At 43.6% G+C, this 20006-nt stretch overlaps 1 protein-coding gene across 2 annotated transcripts in view; it reads right to left on the bottom strand.

Annotated features, from left to right (window-relative positions):
• Window positions 1-224: 224 nt before the first annotated feature.
• LOC144719707 (gephyrin-like) overlaps window positions 225-20006 on the bottom strand; it is a 77160-nt gene continuing 57378 nt past the window's right edge. Inside the window, exons 13-21 of one of the 2 annotated variants that reach the window (XR_013585660.1) lie at window positions 16423-16481; window positions 15762-15915; window positions 13899-14036; window positions 10085-10172; window positions 8893-8966; window positions 8194-8258; window positions 7376-7479; window positions 4365-4461; window positions 225-1732 (exon numbers count right to left, since the gene is read on the bottom strand). Coding sequence is in view for 1 of the 2 variants with exons in the window: in XM_078595845.1 (XP_078451971.1) it covers window positions 1599-1732; window positions 4365-4461; window positions 7376-7479; window positions 8194-8258; window positions 8893-8966; window positions 10085-10172; window positions 13915-14036; window positions 15762-15915; window positions 16423-16481 (897 nt within the window). In the remaining variant the exon portion in view is untranslated. The remainder of the gene's footprint in view (window positions 1733-4364; window positions 4462-7375; window positions 7480-8193; window positions 8259-8892; window positions 8967-10084; window positions 10173-13898; window positions 14037-15761; window positions 15916-16422; window positions 16482-20006) is intronic. The other variant, XM_078595845.1, reaches the window with a different exon arrangement.

The following is a 20006-nucleotide window of genomic DNA, read 5'->3' as shown; positions in this document are numbered from 1 at the left end:
AGGGGGAGGACAGGACAGCTTCAGACATAGCTCGCCACTGATGTTAGCCGTGGCTGTGTATCAAACTCCTGCAGCCGCGCCCGTAGTACAGTGCGCCAACCACTACGTGACTACTGCACTTTAGGAAGGGAAAAAAAACTTAAGGTATTTTATGCAACCAGGAGTTTATAATTAGAAACTGATGAAATGGTGGCAACAGTAAAAGACAATGAGTAAGCAGGACATTTTACAATGTTATGAATACAGCTTTATTTCTGAATATCGTCTTTTTAAAAATGTTGGCGATGCTTCCATAAATTAAATTGTATAACTCTAAAATCAGAATTCAACCAACACATTTATCACACCTACAAAGGAAGAGCCCTCCTGAAATGCAAGTTTGCTTAAAGATTAAACCAGAGATGTTCCCAATGATCCTTTTTTCACCAAGCTTCGTAAGAGCTTTCTGGGCTAAGCATGTCTGGGGTTGTGAATCCTGCCTCTGCAAGAGCCCCGTCGCTTTTGCTTCAGTCGACCCTGCGGTGCGCGCTGGTGCCGACTCTCACTTGAAGCGGTTGAGGGGGGGGGGCACGCCCCATCAACACGAGGAACGGGAGAACGGCTAAAGTACTACTATAGCACTACTAGAGCACTACTGCAACACCTTGCGATTACAGGGAGCCAGGCCGGTACAGTGGGGGGGGGGATGTGCTCGGCGATTGTTTATGTAAAGGGACGGACAACGGTAATACTTGTTCTTTTTCCATTTGACGAAATGAATCGATGCTTATTGAACTTTAAAATACACCAGTGATATAATTTGTATTTGTAAGTATAAAAAAATGACAACAACTACTTCCACGTTTGTAGGATATCTCAGGCTTCCCCTCTGTGGACTACAAAAAATCCAGTCACTGTTACCGCAGTTACAAAACCAACATGCAAAATGTTAACTAACGCTAATTTTAATAATCTGTGTTAATGTTATCTTAAATTACACTTGCCCATTTCAGCTTAACAGAGATTATATATGGTTGAACTCAAATAACGATCTTTGGGCTTTTCGTAAGACATCACAAGTTCACCCATGCGAGGCTGCTGGTTAAAACTGCAATGGGCTGCCGATGGAATCCGTCTCAAATGAAACTGCGCTCAGACGCCGGTGCGTTCTGTACGTCCTCGTCCCTTATCCCAGCCATAGGGCAGTTTCACTGTCGGTGAAATCGCTTTAGAACAACGATAGAAACCCCAATGACCTTTTACATTAACAAATACAGGACATGTATGTATTATATAACCTAATGGTTGTAAGGAAACCCCAGCAACTAACCACTGGCTTGGATGGCTCAATCGGGATGCCATGCAGCTTGTGCTCTGCATGACGCGTGTGCAGGTGGGTTGTATGTGTACTCGGATTTTTCTTGTGCGATGCCCATACAATGACGTGCGTTGTACCACTTATAATGACAATGCCACACTACCACTCGACAACAAAGCGGCTCGACCGTGTGTGTGTGTGAATGTGCTCGGCAGTCTGTGCCTGCAGGCGCGTCCGTGTTGCGCGCACGAACCGCGTTCGTCGTGCGCGTGTGGATTATTCGCGCATCCCCCTTCCCGCGTCATAGGCGGCCGATGACCATCACGTCAACCACCTCCCCCTTGCGCAGCTCCAGGTACTGCTCCGTTTTGGGCGGCAACATCAGGAGGCCGTTGGCGCTCCTCATGCTGCTCAAGCGGCTGCTCAGCTGGTTGCCTGTGCCGACGTATCGCGCACACGCGCACGAGATTAAGGCCGAAGTGCATTATTCCAAGCGACGTTGCAAGCCATGGGCTAAAATGTACGCAAAGTGAGACCAATTTTTTTTTTAAACTGTGTCTGGAGCATTCAAATTGTCAGGGTGTAAAGCGCACGGAACGCACCCAATTTTATCAGATCCCGGATGCTGGGTAAGCGTTTGGATGGACAACCACCATAGTGGGGTGGGGCTACATGGTAGCAAATACAGAAAATCCCATTTTTGTACCGCACTTCTATACTCCCACATCTACGCCATCCCTCTTTACGAACCCGCGCTGCGCGGCGTAGTGAAGTATGGTAACATGGATCCCCATGACTCGCACAGAGTGGGGGAGGGGCCCTCATCCCAGCTGACTGAAAATAAAGGTTGTGCACGCGCACACAGCAAAACTAAAATAAACCAGAATCCTATCTGCAACCAAATATTCCCAGCCACTGAGTTGAAACATGCAAAGCATAGATTTGGTCAGTGTGATTTAAGGTTACCAAAGCCTAATACAATGGGACTCCACCTTAGTGCACACGCACAAACAGTCTGCTAAAATTAAAAACCGTTCTGTTGATTCCATTTATCTGACATTATCTTACAATCTTCTTGGTTCTTTCGGTAAAGTCACGTAGAATGGAAATAATAAAATAATAAAAATAAATCATTATAAAATAATTCTCACGACGTTTCGGCCACAATGCAAGCAGCCGTCCTCAGGTGGAGAGCAGGTCTGTCGAGTAGACAGTCTGAATGACACATTCCAGGCTTGGAGCGACTATTTAAGCTGGGATGAAGGGGGGAAGGGCGCCTTGACAAAATAATTTGCATATCAAGAGAAATTGAGCATATTTATGGGAAATGCAGATATGCGATAAGTACTACTTGTGAAATGCGTTTGGCTTTAAACCTGCATTTCCCATAAATATGCTAAATTACTCTTGATATGCAAATAATTTTGTCAAGGCGCCCTTCCCCCCTCCATCCCAGCTTAAATAGTCGCTCCAAGCCTGGAGTGTGTCATTCAGACTCTGTCTACTCGACAGACCTGCTCTCCACCTGAGGACGGCTGCTTGCGTTGTGGCCGAAACGTCGTGAGAATTATTTTGTTTTATTTTAATTATTTTATTTCCATTCTACGTGACTTTACCGAAAGCATTCAATCGAAATTATCTTACAATGTTTGATGCATATGATTTATATGTATAAGCGTCATAAACACAATGGATAAGCACATGCTATTATTGGCCACAAAGGCAGGATGTGCTTTGTCAATCCACTGCTAAATGAAGGGCTTCCCATCCTGTTAGCCGTGAGTGGGAATTGACTTCAGGTTGCTGGCTTCATCGTGCAGTGCATGAAGCACTGCATCACCACTCCACCAAAAAAGGGGAAATTATTTTACGGACAGTCAACCGTAAAAAATGAAATAGTTTAAATATCGATCAATGAATTGTTGATTGTCTCAAGAATCAGCATTATTGCACAGACATCATTTAAACATTGAGTTGTAAAAACCGGTAATCATATAAATATTAGGATTTTAGAAATTCTGTCCTGAGGTCATGCAGAGTTGAATTTACTTCACTCACAGCAGCCTGCAGAATGGCTTGTGATGCTGCTGTAAGGCAGGAGCCTTATATATAATATTGTTCGCAATGTTTTCATGGCCACTGGAAAGCGAGCTGGCTCAGTTCGTGAAATTGGGCTCAACAGGCTGGCTTGCGTTCCCACGGCAGGTTTACCTGGCGAACGTTACCTGGCGAAGAGGGTTTGTGATAGCTCACTGTCATAAGGCAGCCACATGTGCTTATCTGGGCTGACCTCAGAATCACTCAACGTTCACAGGGTCAAACATGGAACAGCGCACGTGGTCAATGCTGTTTCTCGCTTAGTTTAACTTCAAAGTCAGAATTTTTTATTTTTTTGTGAATTTAAAAGATTTTGTATGTCAGAGTGTTTCCCTCTGGCTAAGGAGGGTAAGGAATTGGTGAGGGAGGAGGATCGATCATGAGTAGCTGAGCCCACACAGCCTCATGGTTCCTCAAGTATGAGCAGGTGGATCTGGATGTGATGCTGATCCTGGAATGCACATGGGCCATTCCTGGGCCACCAAGTTTTTTTTTTTTCAAGTTTTTTATTTATTAGGTATAGCCCTGTGAGCCATTCGGCTCTTGAATCGGGTGCAACCGCAACAACAAAAAAAAACATGAATAAAAAAACATCTTAAAGTGAGTCTTACTGTCAGTGGTTATGGAAAGTTATCAACATAGTTGGGTACTTATTGATATGAGGGTTGTGGTTGTTACAAAGGATGGAATTCAGATTAATTCCTATTATCTGTTGTGAAAGGTGCCCCTCTGTAAATTGCACCACTTTTTTAAGCATTCAAGTCCACGTTAATTAAAAAGTAAAGATAACAAAATATCTTGCCCATCCTCCACTCTGTTGACACCAAATTACCTGGTTCTAGGGACGATGCCTGTAATATAGTGAACTCTACAAGACATCTCGCAGATACGTATCTTTGGTAAGTTTATTAAACATTTATATGCATTGTAATGAATTACTATTGTGTACACGAGAATGTGTGCTGCTCACCTGTACTCTGCGCCCACGGAAGAGGCTCCTGGTGGTTCCACATGAGCACGCAGCGGTAGTACTCAGGTCGGGAGTCCAGCTTCACATCAAACGACAGCTGCAGCCAAAAACATGCACAGAAGTGCACATTTTCATCGATGTGAGGATGAAGCAGGCACGGATATGCAAACACAAAAATACGTGCACATTGGATATAAATAAGTCGACAAAATCACTGCAAAAACGGCGTGTACACAAGTACACACAATCAAGTCTCTAGAGTTCTGAGATGGGCATTGTGTTTGAGTGGTAATGAGTGACATTGACTATCGGTGGTGTGAAACCAGAGGGGGGAGGTGGGAGACGAACTGACAAACTTGGCGAGGTGTGTGAGCAGCAGTGAGGCGGAGGACTGTTCACTACGTGAGAAGAAAAGATTCTCACGTACGTCACATTTATTTATTTTTATATTACCAGCTAAGGCCCACTGAGCAATTTAGCAATTTTTCAGAAGCGACCTGGCCACAAATGATAGCTCAACGAAGTGACTTATCATGTGGAAATCTATAGCAGCCAAATACTCGAAACTCATGTTTACAAATGTGGAAGGAAAAACCAGAGGACCCGGACAAAAAATATGCAGCAGGCGTCAGGGTCGGGATCTAACTCAAGACCTCCTTCATACCAGGCGACATGAGTGATCATCGGTATTGCCACTGTGAGAGCGCGAAAAGCATGAGACTCTGTATGTGTAAGGCTATATCCATAAGGCATCTAAGGGAAACCTAGCGCCAGATTAAAATGCTAAGAGTTACTGTCGTGCATGGTCGGATAATTGAATCCATATCACTGGTATCGCGGTACAGTGTGCACACCGTTGTTTCCAGCACAACCAGAGATGTAACATATACAAGCACTCCTAAAAAGCCCAAGCACAATAAAACAACAGCTGTCATTTGCAGCTGTTTTCAATGACACCACCACACTTATTGTGCCAGGCAAGCTGCACTTTGAGGCTGCAAAGTTAGGAAGGCTCACTGGTAAGGAGTGACTGGCAAATGTGCAATATTTATGCAAAAGCCATTTCTATTCGATCACAACTGCAATACGTAAAAGTTTCTATCTAAACACGAAGCCTTTTACAATTGCGCAGATGCGAGACGAGCAGATATTGTGCCGAATAACAGTTTACGTGCGTGAACCATTATCAATCAAAACATTATTTAGTCAATAAGGTACCATAACAAAAGACTAAAAAGCGACGAACCTGTAATATCACGCTACATTTGTTTTCATTAAAGCTACATATGAGTATAAAAGCTGCATATGAATATGCATATGAATATGCAGCTTTAAGTAGAAAACTGTATTAAACGTGATGAACTATCTCCTGTTGATACAAAAAAACACAGACCATTCTCAGAGCATAGCATTCCCAGGTTTATGAAGTACATTTTCCCAGAAAAGAGTTTACATTGGAGAAAACGTGCTTCCCTATTCTAGACAGCATAGGGCAATACTCAACTCTCTTGGCAACGACTGCTGGCATTCCAAATTATGGTAATTTTATCATCCCTGAAGGTATGATGGGCTGAGCCAATCCCACTAAATCAAGTGCTCTTCAATGGAACCACTTTAATGACACCATAAATTAAAAGAAAAGACAACAGACCGTCCAGTAGGTAAATGAACCCACGAAACAAAAAACGACTGCCCAGAAAGCATCTTTCCTTACAGCAGTGGCCTGCGACCACCCAACATCGAAGTCATGGAAATCTGGGACAACCAGGGCTCAGATTTAATGGAGAAATTCAATAAGACATCCATACATATATAAAACCAACACAATAATAATGATTAATCTCATTATTTCAATAACACATCTGAAAGAGACGAGTCTATTTTAGAAAAGAAGAAACGTTGGTTCAATGTCCTTTCATCCAGATATAAAGAGAATGAATGAGCAAAAATATAATTCTGTGTTTGCCTTTGCGGAGCCGTGTTCGTTTGTAGAGAAACACAATAAAAACCTGCCATTTTACAACACACATCACAAGCAGCAATAAATAGATTTCATTTTTATTCTTCATAAGCATAACACTTTATTCAAAAGTAAAATAAAAATTAACCTCTCTATAAATCCACTGCTGTATGAAGGCCCTCTTGCCATGTCAGTCAATATAGTTATTTGACCATACTTCACCATGCTGGTCAGTGTAGATTAATTAAAGGGTTGGGTGGAACCCAGGACTAATTGAGATATCACTAACCACCGCTGTTAGCCATGGCCAGGAATTTTACTCAGGTAGCCAGGTTCATATTCGTATATTTTGTGTTGTTCCTTACTATATTATCTTGTGGTACTGTCATCGTTAATCTGTTTTGGTGTGTTTATTATGCCTGTGCTATTATGTGTGTATGAAAGCATATGTTTGGATCGGTGTTTTGTGTTTGTTTTCATGGGACAGCAGTGGAGCGGTGTTGCATAAGTTAGCGCTATGCGCTACGAACCCAGAGACCCGAGTTTAATTCTCGCTCACGGCCAACACCATTGAAAATTATATGAACTGGTCATTGGCCTGCTCTAGGTTGACCTGGTGCAGTGTGTAAATATCACCACTGGGGAAACAAAGGCAGCTGGGCGTAGTGCTGGCCACCCCCTCATGTGCCGTATCGACCTTTATAGGTGCTCGCTAACAGCACTTGCCCCAACAGACCTTTATCTGTGTATCTTTTTAGGGCTGGTTTCTCTGGAGGAGACTCTTGAAAGATATTGCTGTTGTTGGCCACTGCCTTCCCAGAAAATATGGAAGAAATACTCACAAAGGATGCAACTACAGCATCTCCAATTAGCCTGTTCTATTCAATCATAATACCTGTGGGACTGTCCTGTGACCTCCTGCCAGAAAGTCAATTGCACTCACCATGGCCTCACAGTGCACAAGGCTTAGTATAAGCAACAAGATGTTACCACCACTTGATAGCCGTGTGTGTGTGTGAGATTTCAGCAACATCACGGTGTTCCTCTTTACCCTGGCCTTGAGAATGGTGGGTCGGGGATCGGCTGTGCCCTGCATCTTGCGCAAGGCAGGGATTACAAACAGGTGGCAAGTGACGATGGCAGAGACCGGGTTTCCTGTTGGTAAAGAAGTGACAGATGCCAGAGCACAGAAACATAATGGTGGGTGGTGAGTAGAGGGTGAAGAAGTGTAAAATGGAAAGCCGGATTCAATCATCCAATAACAGTTATTGCCGGAAATCTGCATGTGAAAGCTATATTCAAAAGCAGGCGAAAGCCCATTGTGACATCCTGAAGGAAGTAAATATTTTCGAGACGATTTTCGATGCCCTGTTAAGGTACGAGTGGAGATTGTCTTTAACTCTCTGCGGGACTGTTTAGTTGTCCATCACTGCACCAATGCCTTCAACACCGGTGCACACTTGACCCACCACTACATGAGACTCATGTGTGAGAGAGTGGCTGAAGGGGGCTATGACAATGCCACAGTGTAACAATGATGAAACCACCCACTTTTGAGAATATCATTAAATACAGCAGCAGCAGCGTGTTATTGGTGGAGCCGGATGATAATAATAAAACGACAATGCAGTTTCACTCAAGGGCATTGCAATCTCGATGCTCAACTTGTGTATGCGTATATACTTTTAGTTTCTATTTGTCAGTATGTGGGGGAATTATGCAGTTTGTATTTATAATCGTGAATATAAACACATCTCAAATATGTAACAAAGCTGGGTACACACGTACAAATGCACAGGGATACACGCACATCAAGTGCAAACCCACAGCAGCATCAAAACCAAAATGTATCCTAAAATTCTGGCTTACCCGGAAGTGCAAAAATCATTTTCTTGATGCCGTTGACTGCCGCAGTCGCGAAGGTAGTGGGAAGTCTGCAGGAGCCAAAGATAACGGAACTCTCATTCGGCCGCACACCGCTTGTGACACAGAGGCCGCCCTTCACTTTGCGGTTTAAGATGTAATCGCAGTGTTCTAGTGCTCTGCGGACCAAATTGTATTTCTCAGAGTAGTGATCAAGCAAAGGTGAAACTATTATATCATTTAGTCTGTATATTTGAAAGGTTTAAAATAGATGACAACCACTATGACAGGCAACAGAGATTTATGTTGTTTCTTATTGTTGTCGTATGTTCTTGAATTTTTATTTTCAATTCAGATTATTAAGTCGGTGAATATAGGGTTTCCACACATGTTCTAATGACATTTCACTACAACAATAAACCTACAATACAAATTAATCGTTCGCTTGTTTAAATTTTAACACTCAGTAAAGAACACAAAAATTCACAGTACAAGTATATAAATAAACATGCAGTGACATAACATCCCCACAGGAATTACACCCTTTGTATCTATGTTCTTTCACACCGTATGTAGCCAACTGTGCAAATCGGAGGTGCAGGAAGACAACAACAACTGTCAGTGGAGCCCAATGACGAGTGTAAGACGGCAGACTGACGTGCCTTGTGTGCCTGAGAGGTTGACAACCAGCATGGTGGCACTCACCCTGGCTTCATGAATACACGGCCAAAGTGAATCTGCGCCTGTAGATCGACGGTTAGAACCTGCTTCAGATAGTCCTGCAACATTACAGAGTGTCACGGAACTTTACAAACACATTTTACGTGGTTCTGCTTGAAATCCTAAGAGAGACAAATGAAGACGCACCACCTCCCCACTGTCTTCTCTCAGGAAACTCCTCCGGGTAAGGGCATCTTGCAGCCAACAAATTAACTACTTTTGGGACACTGTGCACCAGGCGGGGATTGCTTGGCAGTTTTTTAAAGGCCTTGTGCACGCCGGCTCGCGTTCATGTTTTACGCTCTACGATAGGAACTTAATCAGACACACCAGATATCAGATGGCCAGATTGCCACGGTCATCCAGTATTCTTGTGAGAACGTATCATTCAATTTTCCTTTTACTCAGAATAAGTCAACAAACTAGGAGTAAAATCTACTCAAAATACATGCATATGCCCCAGCAAAAATAATGTAGTTTTAGAAGTAGATGAAATTATTTAAGGGAGGAATAGTCTTTTAACAGACAAAACACTGTCGTAATAATGGGAGTTTCTATACAAATGTAGTCATGAAGAGCAGAACTAAGGCGACATTAAACATAGTTCGTATCAGTCAGAGGAATGAACAAAATATAAATGAAGAGTATAGAACTAGAATGGACATGAAGATAATTAACATCTTTACAAAAGCATAAGGAGTCTAGATACAAATTTATTTTAAAACATAATTCGCCATTCGTACTTAATTATGGTGACAGGTGTTCAATGATCAGGAGGTAATGATTCGTAGTGCGTTACCCCATGATTTGACAACAGTGACAATAAAACAACTACAAAGAGAAGCAATTATGTTTACCAGAAAGAATAAAATGTTCAAACAAATGTTAATATTCACGACAGAGCTATCATTAGACCAGATGGAACGAGTCATTCTGAACTCGGAAATAGGTCTAAAAATTTTCCATGCAAGTAGACCTAATCATTCACGCATAATGTATTTTGAAACACCTGCAGAAAAATGTACTTCCTTTCAACCACGTTCTAATCCCTCCTCCTCACACAATTCACCCTGAGCGTCAAACAAAACATCCCCAGTAGCTGACAGCCACACGTCTCTAGATTCCTTGCACCCACTGCGAGGTTCCCGGACGATCAGGCCCTCCCTGGCGAGCCCACCTTCTCGCCCATGGACACTCCTCCCGACGTGACGATGACATCTGCCTGCGCGAGAGCTTCTTGAAACGCTTGTAGCAAATCGTCCGGGCTGCGAAGCAAATGCATGACACAAATACAGACACATACACCACATACAACCATTCTCACACACATTCTACACATCACACTACACTGCATTTAAAATGCACTACAAATCTAGTTGTGTGTCAAAGGTGCCCAAGTACTCAACTTAAAAGTAACAATTTACACTTCTAAAGTGCCTTTCACCGGGAGGTAAGAAGGCACTGTAGAGCAACAAGAAAGCAAAACCATGCAGGCTGACACCAGGTTTTAAGGAAGGATTTGAATAAACCGAATGTTCAATAAAAGTGAAGTCCATAACCGGGGGGCCACATGAGAAAAAGCCCGGTGACCCATCATCGACGTACGGAGACATGACCTCGGCACAGACACAATGGGCCAGACTCAGATGACCGAAGTACTCTTGTTGGATTATATGCGCGAAGGATGTCCCGTATATGTGAGGGAGCAGCATTATTGAGGGCCTTGTAGGTGAAGAGAAGAATCCTGAACTCGACCCGAAACCGGACCGGCAGCCAATAGAGATATGCATAGCGCAGGGGTTGTACATTAAGCAACAGGCGTGCACATAAGAATTCTGGCAACCGTATTCTGCACACGTTGAAGGCGACGTAACAGTTTAAGGGGGATGCCAGCAAACAGTGAATTACACATTACAATTGGAAAAGCACGAGTAAAAATCCTGGCTGGGGGTGGGTTGATCGAGTAATTCGAGACAATACAATTAGTGTCACTTAGTGGAAAACCATGGAGAGATAACTCTTCCCCTCATGGTAACGTGGCCTTTCCACCTCAGAATTGCCTCTGGCAGAGCATGAGTCAGTCTACCGTGTGGTGGCGATTCGTTTTGGACGTACATTTTATAAATACATTACACATTTTTTTTATTAACCATGTTTATTAACAGAAAAAAACAATTACCTCAACACTAACCTTTGGCACACAGATTCATTAGTATGCAAACAGTGTTCTGGCTGGAGTTATTTGATTTCACTTTAGGGAGTCTTCCCAAAACACCCTACATTTTGCCTAAACTGTTTCCCGTTTCAGAAGATGTTATAGTACCTCGGGCAATTATTTAAGGCAGATTGGGATGGAATGATAAAATGTGAGCAGGATTTCATGCTTTTAGAAAACCGAGCTAGATAATGAACAACAGCATTCCAATGTGCGGAAAATAAAGTTTTCAATCAGTGTACATTGTGCACTGTCCATATGCATCAGTAACATGAAGAGTGACAAATAGAACAAAAGCTGAAAACTATGCAAAGACCAAGGAGAGACGCATGCATAAAATTAACTTGCGAGAGAAAATGAGAAACAGAGATATTATACCAACTGTTAACAAAAGTAAGTGGGCTTGGGGCGGACATATAAATGGAGGGGATGACGATCGATGGACGAGACTGGTGATGAAATGGTATCCAAAGCAGATATCCTGGAGCAGTGCTTCTCAACCTCCTTCATTTCATGTCACACATTTCAAAACTTTGTCGCTCTTCTCGGTACACCGAACCAAAAAAACATCACTATGGGCTCCCAGGTTAGCCGTTTGCCCCAACTGCGCATGCACGACCAAGGGAGTTGAGCGGATCGGGGGGTGGGGTCTTACAGCTGTCTACCAATGGAGAGGGTGGGAGGTGGAGAGCTGGATCAGCCAAATAACGGAGAGTTTGCCTGTCCGAGGTTTTCCTTTCACAGAATTCGGAAAATACCACAGCACACCTGGGGCGACTCCTGCTACGGCACACTGGTTGTGCAACACTCCCCTAAAAGACGATGACCATGGAGATGGAGCTATGCGTGTAGCTCGTGCAGGAGCAAGATGCTTTGTAGCATCACGGGACCATGTGGGATGATGACGGCGTAGAGAGGCCTCCATATAGGGGTGAGTAAACTAAACTATAAACCATTTTTTTATTTTTATCAGGTAAGGCCCACTGAGCTATGCAGCTCTTTTTAAGAAGCACCCTGGCCACAGATGATGCCTCAACAAAATGGCTTATCACGTGTAAATTTATAGCAACCAAATACTCTAAATGCGTGATGTTGACTCTAAAAGTGAAGGGAAAAAACGAAGAACCCGAAGAAAAAAACCAGGTGACCACGGAAAGAGCATACAAACTCCAAATATACAGGCATCAGGGTCGGGATCGAACCCACACCCTCCTGTAATACAGGCGAGGTAGTTAACATCGCCACTGCGGCGCAAGGCTAGAACAAGGCTGGTGACGAATGTCACTTGCTTTCACTCCTTTAAGGTCCCAGACATATCAAATCATCCTGATTATTACCTCATGAGACAAACTGACACCTCAAAGCTAATAACCATTTAGCACCTTTCAGTTTTCACCCTGCCAGTTAACAAAGCTCAGTGTTGGGCGGCGGAGCCACTCAAGACGATATCAGGAAGGTAGAAAAGTCCAGAATTTGGATAGTTGGTCAGTTCTACTCATGATTTGCATCGAATAGGAAACTTCAGTATCCGAAGAAAACCAATCCATAGGAGAGGATAACACTCAAAGATTCACAAGTACAGGGCCACAACTGTGCTTACTATACTGCCATCTCCTGGTCACCTCACAGCCAGCAGGTGTGAAAGTTTCACAAATCTAAAAGGTAACCTGTTTTTATACAATGCGTTTTCGCTATAAAGCGGTTCTTCTATTTGGGAACGATATTCGCACAACACGGAACGAATGCCGCTATAACGCGGTTCCTGAGCGATCGAAGACGAACGGCTTTCCTGAGCTGTGCAGCTAAGCGGTATAACACAGTCTGGGGAGTGATAGACCATGCCGACGTACCCTCATCTCAAATCTTTTGTCCCGACATGGGATGACTGCAGGCTGATTTTATGGTGCAAGTGTGATTGAGTAGAGCAATTCCTCGCTTGATGCGATTTTGCTTAACGCGGCACTTTTCTGGAACGCATCGAATGCGTTGAACAGGGGATTACTGTACAATCCACCAAAAACATGCAAGAGCCATCATAGCCCAGATGGTTGGTCCTCATTACGACCGAGAGCTCTATTTTAATGTCCATGGGTAAAGGCCTCCCCACGCCACATCAGTCATGGGGGTTGACTACGCTTCATCCCACTGGCCAGTGCAGGATGGCGAAGGGAGGGTTACACATAACTAGTTCACGTTTCATTCACCAAAGATATTAGTGATGACTGTGAAGTGAACTCGAGTGGATGGGTGCACGGCGCAGTGCACTAAAAGCAGCGTTCCACCCCTAGTCCCCATTATAGCAATTCTAAAGTTACTGCCAATGGCTCAGGACCACCCAAGAGAGATGAGCACCACTTCATGCTCATTTGAATATTCAGAAAAGTTGGCACACAGTTTCATATAGACTACATCCATAATCAGTGTCATCTGCTTTCCAAGTACGAATACTCATTCAAATGATCCAGCAATAATATCCCTGTACTTTTACACAACTTCTGATAAGATGCACGTTCCGGTGAGTGTGCTTGGAGCAAAAGGGTCCCAATAACTGTCAACGCATCTGCAGTCTGGTGCATGACGGACCCTGTCACCGGCCAGTTCTCTAGACATTGGGGTTTAAGTGTGTGCGACATTAGCGGTCAACATTTGTTGTGACTAGCGTTGACACGACGAAGAAGGAAGCCATGAGCTTCAGTCGTGGTGGAGTGGCGGGCGAAGCGGCCGCGTGCGCGAGGCGTGGCCGAGTGCACACGTGTGGGTGCCCGTGCGCACTAACGTGGGTGTGATCGTACTGGTCTCGCACGATGCCCATGTCGATGGTCGGGAAGCCCTGCTCTTGGATGGCCGCCAGCAGCGTGGTACGGTTGCTATCTCGGATCATGCCTGGGTGAAGGGGCTCCTCTGGATTCAGAAGCTGTAGGACAGCACACAAGACAAAGATTCCCCTGTTAGCCTCAACAGTCTGAGGGCAAGTGCTGGTGGCAAGCAGCTACGAAGGTCGGCACGGTACATGAGGGGGTGGGTGGCCAGCACCACGCCCGCCGCCTTTATTTCTCGCCAGTGGTGATGTTTACACACCACTCCAGGTACTCATTTGAGGCTGAGGCGACCTAGGGGAGGCTCAAAACCAGTTCAGATAATCATCACTTAGCATCTTGACTTAGAACTTTCGTGAAAGCAGACATTCATATTCTTTGGGTCTTTCGGTAAAGTCACGTAGATAGGTTCCAAGAAAATAACAAAATAACAAAAAACTACGAAGGTTCGATCGCAACACAAGTGGTCGTCCTGATGACGACCGCTTGTGTTGCCTGCATCACATGACGACCGCTTGTGTTGCCTGCATCACATGACGACCGCTTGTGTTGCCTGCATCACATGATGACCGCTAGTGTTGCGATCGAAACGTCATAGCTTTTTGTTATTTTGTTATTTTCTTTGAACCAATCTGCGTGATTTTACCGAAAGACCCAAAGAACATCACTTAGCAGTTACCGCATCGCATACTTTCTGATGCACTTCTGCGGCCGTCTGGAATGCTCTTCCGATATTAGGAAGCCACTAGAGCTATACAGTTTTAAATCAAGATTGAAAACTAATTTCTTTAGAACTTCTTTTTGTATTTAGTTTGTCGTCCTTCCCCGAACCTCCGATTAGCACGGTTGGCTACGCACGGTGCGAAAGAAGCTCAACATACACATATACAGTACGCTAACCGCGACACTACAGCACATGCACACCCAATGTTAACATAAAATGTGGGGTGGCCTGCATCACAATTAATTTCCTGAAACAAAGTGGGAGAGATGTTTACAAAACCATGTTGTTGATCCAGAGCAGCAAACATTCTTGAAATTATGACCAATATTGACTTATGATTGTTGATCTATTTTTGTAATTGTCTTGTCCAAATCTGACAAATGACCATTGCAGCTGTTCCACTTATTTATAGATAAACACAGTCAGTTTGTACCCATGTACTCATGGTGAATCCTACAAGTCAGAAAACATAAAATGATGAAAGAATATCCATTTCGGAATGTCCAACGGACCTGTATGCATCAGCCGATCTATATTGATAAAGGTTTGATTTCTGGTCATGTACACCCCTAAATTACTGGCATCTCAGCGATTTAAACCTCCACTGCTAACGCTTTGTAACACACTTTCCTGAAACAGTGTTTCAACAACTCGACAGAGAAAACCAGAGCAAAAGGAGCTGGGATTGTGTCTGGCCACACTAAACTCTCAATGGTCTCAATAGCGGTTTGCTAGCAGCATCGGACTGAAAATGTGTATAAACAGGAGCTCTTTGTCTCTGTGTATGTTGTACAAATGAAATGGCCTCTGCTCTGTCTGGGCTGACATTGCTATTAGTCTGCTTTTGGCATTGTGTTTACATGGCACCCATCCTGGGCTCCTTCCAGTTTGTCAACCTGCCAGTTGACACAGCTCAGGGTTGTGCTGCGGATATCAGGAATGTCTTGCATCGGGATGGTTGGTCAATTCCGCTCATGTTTTTGCATCGAGAGGGAAAACTGGAGTTGCTGAAGAAACCAAATGCATACGAGAGGATAACACTAAAAGGCCGACACAGACAGGACATGCTGTGTGCACACCGAGTACTGTGATGCGTTACCTCATTGCCAGTGGACAGCACGGCCACCACAGGCAGCCGGTGCACCTCCACTTTGGTCGCCCCCACAGTGGCCAGCAGGCCCACTTCTGCAGGTCCCACGTGTGAGCCACGTGACAGCACACACTCGCCACGCCGGATGTCCTGTCCAATGCACCTGTCCATACAAATGCACGCGTGAAAATTAAGTAATTTGACGTGTGATTAACGCCGAGTCAAACCATCTACAGGCTCAAGCGTTGAGGCAATGCCAATCCCCATTACTATGGTGGGGTCAGTTTATCAAATGGACGAGCACTGTTGACTTCCAATGAAGTGGTACTTAATTGAGACTGGATGAATGATGGGCTGAGAAAGCTTGAGTACAAATGCATGTGTGGGTGCACGTAAAGAACAATGGGTACATTTTCACAAGCAGTGCAATATGTCATTAATGTATTTGTTACACTATATAATGGGATCTATCCTCATTATTTAAGTTATTGCAAAAAAACAAGCCAAGTCACGTTAGAATTAAGAAACAACTTGATGACGTTAATAAATAAATCAACTACCATCCTGCATCTCTATATATCAGCCTACTACCAGCCTTCGACGTATGTTATAGTCACTGTTATGACAATTAGAATAACTACGTCAACAATGTGAGGCCTCCAGTCCTCACCGTATGTCCTGTCCTGGCCGTGCCTGGGACAGGATCCGCACCTCGAGCTCCTCTGCTCCCTGTGTGAGCAAAGCAAGAAATCCACGGTAGCTGTCACCAGTGAAATACATGACAGGCAAACAACACATCAATGACAACCCTACAATAACACTATAGCAAAAGCACGTATTTGCACATTCAATTGAAGAATAAAACTTACAAGCCCATTTTAAAGTTATAACGCATTGTCATGCTATTATTTATGAGCACTTTTAGAATAATACGCAGACATGAGTTCAAATAAAGTAATTAAATTGGGTGTATTTTAATATGTCAAAAGGGATTTCCTGCTCTAAATAAACATTCAGGTGGTGCTCATCTCCTGCTAACAGCCCTGAGTCAGTGGTGGAAATTCTACCTTCCTGTGGCAAGGGTGAGTCTATACATAGGACAACCAAACCTCAGAAGGATGGACTTAGCAAATTCCCAAACCAGGATGTGAAACCACAACCTTCCGATTGAGAGCTGCTCACTCTACCACTGGGTCACAGATACTTTTGTCCTCCACCTGTCAACTTCCCTTTAAGTGGTAAAAGGCAGAGCGTAAGATTAAACGGCACATCGCATTTACATTGCAGCACTGACATTACTTTCTCTCTGCACTTCTAAAAAAAAACTGCCCATGAATGTACGTGCCATGGTCCCACAAAAATGTGCTCAAATACATTGTGCACAGTTGTTGAAGTGCAATACGAATCGTCACTCTTGTCAAATAACTCCGGATATGTATGTGGGCATTAAGATTAAGCAATGCATTTTTTCCCTTTTTACGAGTATAGAAGATTATCGGTCTTAACACATTAACTGGGTGGGGGTTGTAACTAGTACACACATGTGATTTTTGCAGCAGTTAATTAAACTCTATTGCCTCAAGTGCTAATCATGCTCTTTTCAGCTTCATCAGTTTCTGTGAGGTAGAGGGGAGGGGAGGAGACGAAGATGTTAAGGGGGTGTTGGGTTCGAGGCTGAGTAGGGGGGGGAATAACGTAGGTGGGGGGGGCAGAATCTGTATAGTATCCATACATGCAGTCAAGCGCACAACAGTATGTATGTTGAACTTCTTTTGCACCATATGTAGCCAACAATGCTAATTGGAGGTGCGGGGGAAGGAAAACAAATGAAACACAAAAAGCAGTTCAAAAGAAATTCGTTTTCAATCTAGATTTAAAAGTGCGTAGCTCCAGTGGCTTCCTAATATTGGAAGGAAGAGCGTTCCAGATGGCCGCACCTGATATTTTCATCACAAGCTTGGGCAATCACCACCTCCACAGCAACACTCGCTACACTATACCTACTATAATCACCCAGGAATGTCTGTCCTTAATGCTTGTGACGTCACTCCACATCGACCAGCCCCCCTCATTAATATTTATGAGCAGGTGACGTCCTCCAAATGAACACCCCCCCCCATCATTAATAATCATGAGCCGGTGACGTCACTCCACATGGAGCACCCTCCCCCCTCATTAATAATCATGAGCAGGTTTGTTGTCCTTCCCCGCACCTCCGATTCGCACGGTTGGCTACATACGAAATAAGTTCAACATGCACACATATTGTACATTTTATACATAATTTTGCTCTTGGCATCATGTCATGAGAATAATTATAATAATTTAATCCCTTTGGAACCCTTGCAGAGAAATTTCATCACCTCGTGCTAGAGAGTGGTCTGCAGAAGGAGAAATCACATGACTACTTATTAAATCTCTCAAGTGATGTTTTATCCACACTGGATGGCATCCTTTTGGCACCTGCCCTGCCACAGAGAACATTGTATTCGTTGCACGAGAGTCAAACATGATATTTTGAAATTTTACGAGCTGAAAATGAGCCAAATTAATTGTAAACCAAATTTTATATGGGGTTTTTTGTGTACAGTCATTGGTCATTGGGCTGAGACGTCAATTTGCTACCCTGGAGAACCCAGTTCAATCAAGGGCTGCTGCCCGGATTCAAATCTAGTTCCTTAGCCATGCCAGTTCAGCACTCTGACCTCTGAGCCACCTGACCTCCTCTGTAGTACATTTTAAAATACACAGTATCAAATATATACTTTTTGTATATGATCCTTATAGCGGTACCCCGGGGTACCAAACAATACAAAATGGCCGAGGCAATTCAATGTTTTATTTCTGGTACACTACAATAGTTCCAGGGGTGTACTTAACTCCGCGACTGGGGTAGCAATCAATCAGAAATCAGTGCTACTCTGCGATGTCGAAACGCAGCGAGGACAATTGCACTGAAACCCTGAACGCTCGTATGCACCGTGGTGGTGCATCGTGTACAGCTCGTCGAGTGTACACGTCGAGACGAGTCGATTGCCGCATCGCCGACCATCAACAGACTAAAAATGACTGCATCACGGACATTATGCGAGAGCCGGGGTACTATGGTACCCCGGGGTAACCCCCATAAGGTTCATATGTACGTCCTTAGTTTATAATGCATGTGGTTGGTAAAAGCAATATACCAGCTAGGCCTTTACACAGATTACGTGGTTTGGGATTTCCACATTAACTGTATGTGTGTGAACATGTTTTATTCATGAGGTCACTGATGCATAATGTTACATTCCCCATTGGGTACAAGTAGAGCTTCTGACCAATTGCGCTGCACACATTACATCGCATGCGTTATACACAAATTGTAAATAATCTGGTGGTGTGCACACAAAGGCTTACAAACAAACAAAAAGGCATTTTAAAACGTGCTACCAATATCAGCTACCGTCCATGCATTTTTCTTAGAATCTGGAATCTGCACCTATTGCCACACAGCGAATTCACGTGGAGACACAAATAGACGTTGTGTTATCTTGTTAATCATAATGCTCCACAACAATGCATAGCAACATTTTCTAAAATCTAGGGGTTTTTTTGCATTAAACTGGGCCCCAGTGTGTAGACCGAGTGCTCTTGCCAACAACACCTGGTAACGTAGCAATAATCATTTAACTGCACCGACTTGGCTGACGAAACCCATATTTGACTTGCTGCTTTAAATAAATCCTGTTGGATAATGTCCGTCTGAAAAGCCTATTAGGGCTGATGTACTGAAATATAAAAATATTTTAGCAGACGTGGATAGATGTCTATTTATTTATTTTGAGCGACTGCACGACTTCTCACAGCGACCGAGTTAACAATCTCATCCAGCCACAAAACGTCGTATCCTCAGGGCTGATTTAATAGCAAATTCCAATTTTAAGCAATACCACTTTGTGCAATCGTAAGTGGTTGGGATGATATCATCAAATGCTCTATTATTAAGAGCCACTGCACACCAGTTTGGTTGGGCAAACACACGTCTGTTCTATGGCAGAGTTATAATCCAAGGTGTAGGAGGCATCAATATTATTAACATTGTATGATACATCTTCGCATCTCCTTTGGCCAGAAGCAGAGAGCCCTACCTACCCCGCATTAATTTATATGAACGTTGACGCAAATGTATTGAAATAAATAAATGTTATCCGTTGGATTTTATTATTCTGCTATGCGTGATCTTGAACTTAATTTTTTCGTAATATCATGATTTAT

The sequence above is a fragment of the Lampetra planeri genome, chromosome 7 (assembly GCF_965212315.1).
Source record: "Lampetra planeri chromosome 7, kcLamPlan1.2.h2, whole genome shotgun sequence".
Classification (NCBI taxonomy): Eukaryota; Metazoa; Chordata; class Hyperoartia; order Petromyzontiformes; family Petromyzontidae; genus Lampetra; species Lampetra planeri.
Note: the sequence above shows the minus strand (reverse complement) of the source record. Positions and strands in the feature narration are given on the sequence as shown.